At 55.8% G+C, this 8953-nt stretch overlaps 1 protein-coding gene across 4 annotated transcripts; it reads left to right on the forward strand.

Annotated features, from left to right (window-relative positions):
* The first annotated feature begins 1010 nt into the window (after window positions 1-1010).
* TPM2 (tropomyosin 2) lies at window positions 1011-8668 on the forward strand. 4 transcript variants are annotated; one of them, XM_041760847.1, is made up of 9 exons: window positions 1011-1373; window positions 1774-1899; window positions 4774-4907; window positions 5006-5123; window positions 5215-5285; window positions 5417-5492; window positions 5981-6043; window positions 6201-6270; window positions 8520-8668. In XM_041760847.1, the coding sequence occupies exons 1-9, from the start codon at window positions 1260-1262 to the stop codon at window positions 8600-8602; spliced, it is 855 nt and encodes a 284-aa protein (XP_041616781.1). In that variant the 5' UTR covers window positions 1011-1259; the 3' UTR covers window positions 8603-8668. The 4 variants fall into 4 exon arrangements, with proteins under 4 accessions (XP_041616781.1, XP_041616780.1, XP_041616779.1 ...); XM_041760846.1 differs by lacking the exon at window positions 8520-8668 and adding an exon at window positions 7466-7788 and having other exon boundaries at window positions 1020-1373; XM_041760845.1 differs by lacking the exon at window positions 5417-5492 and adding an exon at window positions 5729-5804 and having other exon boundaries at window positions 1021-1373.
* Window positions 8669-8953: the final 285 nt, after the last annotated feature.

Genomic DNA, 8953 nt, shown 5'->3' on the forward strand with positions numbered 1-8953 from the left:
ACCCGAGGGAAGACGAACACCGGCAGCCCCGCGCCTCACGCTCGCCACCCGGGCCCCGGCAGCCGCCTCCGCCCCCGACTCCCGACGCCGGGGCTCCCGAACTCTCCCCCTCGCCCCCCGCCTTCCCCGCCCCAGGCCGGCCCCGCCTCCCCACGGGGAAACAGCCCAAAAAAGGGCAGAAAAGAAATTTTGGCGTAAAGTTGGCCCGCAGGAGGAGACGGGAGAGTCCGCAGGGAGAAGGGGGGAGGCGGGGCGGCCGGGGCCCAGGGAAAGCGGGGCGGGGGGAGGGGCCGGGGAGGGGCAGGGGGAAGGGGGGAGGGGAGGGGGCGGGAGCGCGCCGCGCCGGCCCGAGCCACCGGGAAAATATGCGGGGCACGTGTGGGGGCAGGGCGGGCGGGGTGCGGAGCTGGGTACCTGGGCGCCCCGCCACCGTAGAGGAGGGGCCCTGGCTCCTGGGGCAGGGGCTGGGAGGGGAAGCGAGGGGAAGGGAGGGCAGGCCCGCCCTCCGGGGGCAGCAGGCCGGACCCCGCTCCGCACTGGGCCGGGGCTCTGGGGGAAAAAAAAAAAAAAATCCCCTCCTGCCTCAGTTTCCCCAAGTCCCCGGTGAGACTCACCGCTGTCACTACCACGTCGGGAACGCAGACGCAGAGTCTGGGACTCAGGGTAAACTGAGGTACTCGAACCACGGAGGAGCCCCGCCTCCCAAGAGACATTTAATCCAGGGGGATTTACAGGAAACTTCTAAATTAAGGGCAGCGGCTGCTGCAGCTGAGGGGGGCACGCGGGTCCCTGCGCCCGCGCAGCTGCCGTGAGCTCACGCCCCGAAATAGCCCCAGGGGCCCCAGCCGCAGCTGCCACTGCGCCGGGCTGTCACTCAGAGGAAACGCAGAGCCCCCAGCCCGACGGTCCCCTCCCCTCCGCAGGGCCAGGGTTTCTCCAGCGGACCGTACCCGCTACTTTTACCTTCCGACGGCTGGGGGTGGGGGAGGGGAGGAGCCCCGAGGGGGTGGGCACAGGGGGCGGCCGCCGCCCCCCCACCAGGCTGCGCTTCTGCCCCTACAAGGTTTGCGCGGCGATGGGGGAGGGTCCCGGCCCCCGGCTCCGCCCGGTCCCTCCCAGCCTTTTAGGCGCCCGCGCGGCTGGGACATCCCAGTCCGGCTTGGTCCTCCTCGCCCGCCACCCGTGCGCCCAGTCCGCGCAGCCAGCCCAGCTCGTCCCGTCCGCACTGCCCGCCGGCCGGCCCGCCCCCCACCGCAGCCATGGACGCGATCAAGAAGAAGATGCAGATGCTAAAGCTGGACAAGGAGAATGCCATCGACCGTGCGGAGCAGGCCGAGGCCGACAAGAAGCAGGCTGAGGACCGCTGCAAGCAGGTGGGGGCCCCGGACCCAGCGCAGCCCCCTCCTCCCCAACAAGGGAGGGGTAGGCCCTGCCCTGTGCCCCCTAGCCTGAGGCCTGCAGTCCCAGGCTCACCCATCCAGTACCATCAGGGACCTGACCAAAGCCACACTTAATCTCACCCACCATAGCCTAGGGAGCTGCAATCCCCCAATTTCCACACCTGCCCCTGCAAAGCAGGGGCAGCCCCAGCTTTGGGAGGCTGGAAGCTTTCTGTCCTACCAGGTCCCCTTCAACACCCCTGGCTGCACTGTCTTTCCCCTACTATCCTGCTTCCTTCCTGACAGCCCCTAAATATCTTTTAAAATCTCCCTCATACAACCTTGCCTCCTTCCTGACCTCAGGGCCCAACTAACCAAGGCCTCTCTCCCCCAGTTGGAGGAGGAGCAGCAGGCCCTCCAGAAGAAGCTGAAAGGAACAGAAGATGAGGTGGAAAAGTATTCTGAGTCAGTGAAGGACGCCCAGGAAAAACTGGAGCAGGCTGAGAAGAAGGCCACCGACGTGAGTGCGGACCCAGGGTAGGGTGGGAGAGTGCACTGGGAGGGGTCCCAGACACGGGGAAGTAGGGGAAAGAGGACCTAGACCAGTACCAGAACAGAAATGGTTTCCTCTCAGAAACCCAGGCTAGGGCAAGCTTGCACAATTAATCTAAGGCAGTGGGTAAATCAAAACCACCCACCACTTCCCCCAGAAGACAGCCCTGTAACTCCATTTGGTTCCAGCTCTTAGAATGTACAGTGATCAAGCAGTGTGAGTCATCATAGGGGGTGGGTGGTACAAGAATTTACCATCTACCTCAATTAATCCTCTAGCTGGAAGTGGAGAAGAGGCTGCAGCTGCATTTGTGGGGTATGGGTGTAGGTACTATTGGGTAGGAGGGGGGAGAGGAATCCAGAGATGGGATCTGACTTGAGTTACACCCCTGGGGGGCCATTAGAAATTCCCGGGCCTTGACCTCTGGCTCCAGCAGCCCTGCTGTGCACTGGGACCCAGCTCAGGTTCTAATGGCCCCTCATTTACCCTCATTAAGCTGTCAGCCTTGAGACCAGGCCAGGCCACAGGGCAGAGGGACAGGACCACAAATGCCAAGGCAGCCACCTTAGCAGGTCCTGTTTGCTCAGATTTCTCTGCCCACCTCACATCCCCTAGCCAGACTTCTCTGTCTTCTGCCATTCCCAACCCCCACCTTGAGGTTGGAGAATAGCCATATGACTTTGCATATGGTACTTGTACTGTTCTCTGCCTCAGTTTCCCCACTTGCCTTCCATCCAGGATTAAAATAAGCCTATAATTGGAGATATGGGAGGATTAGCAAAAGTATGTCTGAACATCTGAGATCTGAGATGACATTACTGTTTATGTTGACCATTACCCATGTTCCCCAACCCCCACCCCAGGTTGGTTTCTCTGACCTCCAGGCTTGGTTTTGGTTCTCCCCCAGCCCTGGCACTTGGGAGGGAACTGACCTACAGCTGCTAGCAAAGACAGCCCTGGGCATCTGACGCTCTATAAATAACTAAGGCCCAGTGCAGCTGGAAGCAGGACTGGAAACCCAAGGAGCTGGGTGGGGGCTGGAGGGGAGGAGGAGAGGCCGAGGACAGAGCTGGGGACTCAGGGCAGTAGTGCCAGGAGTCAATAGCAAATACTGCCCGGACTTATTGTATGACCTTGAACACCGCACTTCACTCACACCGTGCCTCGGTTTCCCCCTTCTCTCTTCATGTTTATCCAGTAGGGACAGTAGTGCCTATCCTATAGTTGGAGAGCAGCATCCATAACCAGGAAGAGCTTGAGAAACAGAAAATGGCAAATATCAGTCCTGTGATGAGGACCCCAGGACTTCTCAGACTCTTCAGAGCCATTTGTCCTCCTACTATCACAAAGAGGACTTTCCTTTTATAGAGTCTCATCATTCTCTAGAGTGGACCCCTGAGGTTCTCCCAGGGTCATTCTTCCCAACCCCCAGTGCTGTCCCCAGAATCCTTCCACACTGAGTCATCTGGCCCTCTGCCCACGATGGCCTTTGCCACTCTAGGTGGCCTAAAGCACCTGGAGGACAAGCTACTACTTTCTATATATGGTGCTGTGTTTCCCCTGCTGTAGGGTACCACCCAGGACCTGCTTCCTACACCCTCTGCCCCCAGGGCTGCCACCCATCCCTTCCTGCTTTCACTTCTTCCCCTACACTGGCCCTTTCTCCTTTCCAATCTTAAATCTTGAGGTCGTTGTCTCTGAGGGAGAGACAGGGATAACCTAACATTTATGGAGTGTGGATTCTGCAGGCAATGTGCTCAGGTGCTTTCTGCATATTATTTGATTGTTTCCCAAACTTGGCTTATCATCAGAATCACTTGGAAGCTTAAAAAAAAAAAAAAAAACTAAAAGATTTCCAAGCTCTTGCCCTGGAGATCTCATTTCAGTGGACCTAGCATGGAGCTAGAGAGCCTGTTTAGTTTTATAAGCCTCCCACCCGGTCCTGTTGATTATTAGAAGTGCTGTGTTATCTTAGAACAGCCTACAGAGGAGGAACTGCTTGTGTCAACTCAGATTTAAAATTTACAAAGGAGGAATCCCAGGCCTCGAGAGATGAAATAAGTTGTCCAAGGTCACACAAGTGTCGAGTGAGCTCACAGATGTCAGTCTGACTGAGAGCCGATGCTCTTAACACCAAACTGCACTGCTTCCCTCACTTTCCTTCATGGGAGGCCCATCTTGGCTCTGCCCTCTCATTTTCGGAAGGTATCATTTTCCATGGACCATCCCCCAAACCTCCAAGGTTTTGCCTCCATATTGCAGATCAGGGGCTGAATATGTATCACTCACACTGCCCTGCACCGCCTCCAGCAGCCTCCCCCTGGGCAAGAAGCCCCTTGTTACAGCCTGGAGTGTCTCCTCTGGGCCAGAGAGCCTCCTGAGGCCCTTGCTGGGAGTCTGCCTGGCAGCCAGTGACATCACAGAGCTTAACTCTGTGATTGGCTATTTTTAGCAGTGGTGGGATCTGGTTGGCCTGATTTTCCTCACCCCTTAGCTGAGCCAGGCTTTGCCCTGGAGGAGTCAGGGCTCCTCAAACCTGGTCTGAGCACTGGAGTGCTTTCAGCGACGCAGAAGGACCTGCAGATAACTATCAGGAAAATAACCATGCACAGTGCTAGAAGAGTCCCTGGAGCAGGGGAGTGGAGCTCGTTAAGGAATGCACGTTTTGGGCTGGGAGTACAGAGTCTGAATAGAAGATGGCTGGTTAGGGGGAAAAATAGACAAAGTCTGGAAGCTAGGAAACAGATTCTTTCTGACAAGAATCTTATCAGCCTCTGGAACCTTTCTGATCCTCATCCAAGACAGACAAAGCCCCTCTGACTTCTGGCCTTTGACCCACAGGCCGAGGCAGATGTGGCCTCCCTGAACCGCCGCATTCAGCTGGTAGAGGAGGAGCTGGACCGGGCGCAAGAGCGCCTGGCTACAGCCCTACAGAAGCTGGAGGAGGCTGAGAAGGCAGCTGACGAGAGTGAGAGGTGGGCTGGGGGCCTCCCAGGGGGTGGGCCGGGGAGGGGCGGGCAGCCTGTCTCTGCTGGTCCTGACCCCACTTCTGCCCCCTCTCCCTGCCTCTCAGAGGAATGAAGGTCATCGAAAACCGAGCCATGAAGGATGAGGAAAAGATGGAGCTGCAGGAGATGCAACTGAAGGAGGCCAAGCACATCGCTGAGGATTCAGACCGCAAATATGAGGAGGTGACAGCCCTACCCCACTTCCTTCTCCCCGTCAATTCCCAGATACTCCCAGCCACTCACCAGGGCTCTTCTTCTGTCCCTTTCCCCCCAGGTGGCCAGGAAGCTGGTGATCCTGGAAGGAGAGCTGGAGCGCTCAGAAGAGAGAGCAGAGGTGGCTGAGAGGTAAGGCTACCTGGGGATAGCAAATGAAACTCAGCCTGGTCCCGTGGCTCTGGGGCAAGTGGGAGGCAGTTTCCCAGGCTTGGGGCCATAGGGACAGGTCCTGTCCTCTGACCCCTAACTGCTGCCCCCAGCCGAGCCAGGCAGCTGGAGGAGGAACTCCGAACCATGGACCAGGCCCTCAAGTCCCTGATGGCCTCAGAGGAGGAGGTAGTGACCTCAATGGGCAATGGTGCTTTCTTTTAGCTCACCTGCTCCCCAGTCTCAGGCTGCTCTCTCACCTGTTGGGGGTTGGGAAAGGCCTTGGGCTTACAAACTCTGCCTGCTGTCACTCTCACAACTCTGCTCTTCTCTTCTCTCCTCCACCCCTTCCTCACTGTGCCATCTCCACTGTCTCCCACACTGTGTCCTCACACCCCCCCTCCCCTGCCACACACCCCCTACAGTAAATGTGGGGACCTAGAGGAGGAGCTGAAAATTGTTACCAACAACTTGAAATCTCTGGAAGCCCAAGCGGACAAGGTAGAAGGGGGTAGAGGGCCAGTGAGGATGGGGTCCTGCAGGGGAGGGAGGTGATGGGCCCAGGCAGGGAGGGGCTTGGTGTTCCCTGGAGACAAGATCAGGAGTAGCCTGTGGGCTCAGTGGAGTGAAAGATTTATGGGGGCAATCTACTGATGGCATATGTATGTCCCTAAAAGTATTCCACCAAAGAAGATAAATATGAAGAGGAGATCAAACTGCTGGAGGAGAAGCTAAAAGAGGTGAGAGTCCTTCCAGTCCCCACTCTCCCCTCGAGCCCCCCTGTCCCTGCCAGAGAGACTGCCTATGGCAAGAACTTTGGGGATAGGGATGGAAGAGGAGAGGTTGACTGGGAGGGCCAAATTTTTGTCATTCCTCCCTCTTAACCTTTACGCCCAGGCTGAGACCAGAGCAGAGTTTGCCGAGAGGTCTGTGGCAAAGTTGGAGAAGACCATCGATGACCTGGAAGGTAAAGGGATACTCCCCTGTACCCCCAAACCTCTTTAAGTGGGTCCATGCTGCCCATGACTGTACATCTGTCCCTTATTTTCCCATTGCATTTGTCCTGGATAAATTAGTGTTGGACCACCTAGGACTCCAGCAGCTCCAGGAGCTGTGCCCAACCATTCAAGTGCTTGCATCTGGTTGCAGCATGCCAACTCCAGTGCTTCTCAAACTTGAATGCATATGAGAACACCTCAGGGAATTTTTAGTTATTTTTTAAACTTTATTTTTTTAAGCTTTTATTTATTCATTCATTAGAGACACAGGCAGAGGGAGAAGCAGGCTCCATGCAGTGAGCCTGACATGGGACTCCAGGATCACACCCTGGGCTGAAGGTGGCACTAAACCAGTGCTGAGCCATCTGGGCTGCCTGAGAATTTTTATAACACAGATTCCTGAATCCTACTTCAAAGTGATTCGTGACTCTGGGCTTGAAGAATCTGTATGTCTGACAAGCTGCCTGGTAATGGCAATGCTGCTGGTCCTCAGATCACTGGCCTAGACAATTCTGTCTTCAGGTGCAACACAATACACACTATATCACAAAGATCTTTTTATTAAGTATAGAGGGATTTGATTTAATATCTATGTTTTTATGACATTAATGGGAAATACTATTTTAAGCTAGATTTGATGAAAACAAACACCCAGGTATATTTGCCAATCTGTGGCTATTTCTCATTAGTAGCAAAAATGTCCTTCCTATCTAAACTGTATTTTCTTTTTATTTTATGATAACTCTTTCACTTTCTAAATGCCCACTTCTTGTGCTTCCAGCCTTCTCAGGCAAGCCATAATTTTATCTCCAAACTTTAGGACCTTAGACCTTTCAGGCTCTAGCACCCTCCCCTTGAAGCAAGCACTCCCACTTATTCAAAACACTGTGCCTCCAAGTCCCTGGGGAAGGTAGGAGCTCCAGAGGGGGAAGAACCGATTTGGGCTACAGAGAAAAATAAAAAAAGACAGGGGTACAGAGAGGGGAGGAAGGAGCCCTCATGGCTGTCCAGCCTGTTCTCTGGTCTATTTCTCTCACTCCATCTTTGTCCACTTCTGACTCTTATTCTCTTTCCATTACCCTCTCTCCTTCCTTTCCTCTTTCCCTCCATTCCCTCTCCCCACACTCCTACCTGGCCTCCCTCCCTTGAACCACCCCCCCCCAGATGAAGTCTATGCACAGAAGATGAAGTACAAGGCTATCAGCGAGGAGCTGGACAACGCACTCAACGACATCACCTCCCTCTGAGCCCCACGCCAATGTGGCCCCCTCAGCCCATTCTCTCCTCCCTTTCCATTCTCTCTGTGGGCAGGGGGCAGAGAGGAGGCACAGAATGGCCAGCATCGTGCAGCCAGGCTGGGTGCAGCCTTGGAGAGCTCCAACCGCACTTGCCGCCCACCTTGGCACATGCTTCAACCTCCTATCCACCCACTCCACTCTCCAGCCTCTACCTCTTTCTGCTGCTTAATAAACTCACCTTGGTCTCGGTGCTGTTTTCCTGCCCTGCAGAGAGCACTTCCATCACTCCCACAGAGATCCTGGCTTTTTTGCAGACAACCCCAATCTTGTGACAACCCCCCCATACTGAGCTCACCCACAGAACACTGTAATGCACACAGAACCCCCCACCCCGTCTATCACTGTCTTGCTGCACGTGGGCACACACTACCCGTCAATCCCCGTGGGCCCTCTGCCACCTCTGAGAGCCTTGCTCTTGCATTCACCCAGGCACCCAGGCCCGTCGCTGACCTCACAGCACCCTGTTGCAGTGCCAGGAGAAAGAGGGGGCTGGCAGGGAGCCAGGTGGGGAGGGGCTGAGGAAGGGCCAGGTGGTGGTGGGAGGTCTGGGGTGAGGTTTGGGAAGACACTGGATGCTGACATGGGGCTTTCGCTGCAGGTCTGTGAATTTCTGCCTGAGTCTTGTCTGTCTGTCTGGCCCACCCTTTTCTGGCTCAGTCTTTGTCTTTCCTCCTGTTTCCAACTCTCTTAAACCTTCCAAAGAAGGAGGTAAATTAGTTAATGACTCAGCCTCCCCATCCCACCCTTAGGCCCCTGAAGCCCTCAGGGAGGTCTCCGTGTATGTCTCAGTTAGTCTGTCCATTTGCCCCTGGTTCAGACTCCTCAGATCCCTTCATGCTCAGGTCTCCCTGTGCCTCCACCCCCCTCCCAGCCTGTCTCCTTCTCCTTCTCCCCTCCTCACTTGCTGCTTCTCCTCACAGAGACCTTGGCCAGTGCCAAGGAGGAGAACGTGGAGATTCACCAGACTCTTGACCAGACCCTGCTGGAGCTCAACAACCTGTGAGGGTGGCTCAGCCCCAAGCCGGGCTGTCGGCGCCACCCCAACGCAATAAAGTGGATGTTACTGGCATCACAGGGCCCTTTCAGCCTCTCTCTGGTGTTGGCGATGGTGGTGGTAGTCTTACAAAGTGGAAAAGCGGAGAGGATGCCCGAGGAGAACAAAGGAATGAGCAGAGCCTGGTCCATGCTCCACTGTAGGACTTCCTTTTCTAAGGGAGTCGAGGGGTGGGGGCCCTGAGTTCACTGAGGGTTGTGAACGGGCTGTGTGAAGCAGAGAGGGCCCCTCGGGGCTGGGGGAACATCCGGGCCCTTACTACCCTCAGGGCAAAGGAGCTGCCAGACAACACAATCTGAA

This window comes from Vulpes lagopus, chromosome 7, assembly GCF_018345385.1.
Source record: "Vulpes lagopus strain Blue_001 chromosome 7, ASM1834538v1, whole genome shotgun sequence".
Taxonomy (NCBI): domain Eukaryota; kingdom Metazoa; phylum Chordata; class Mammalia; order Carnivora; family Canidae; genus Vulpes; species Vulpes lagopus.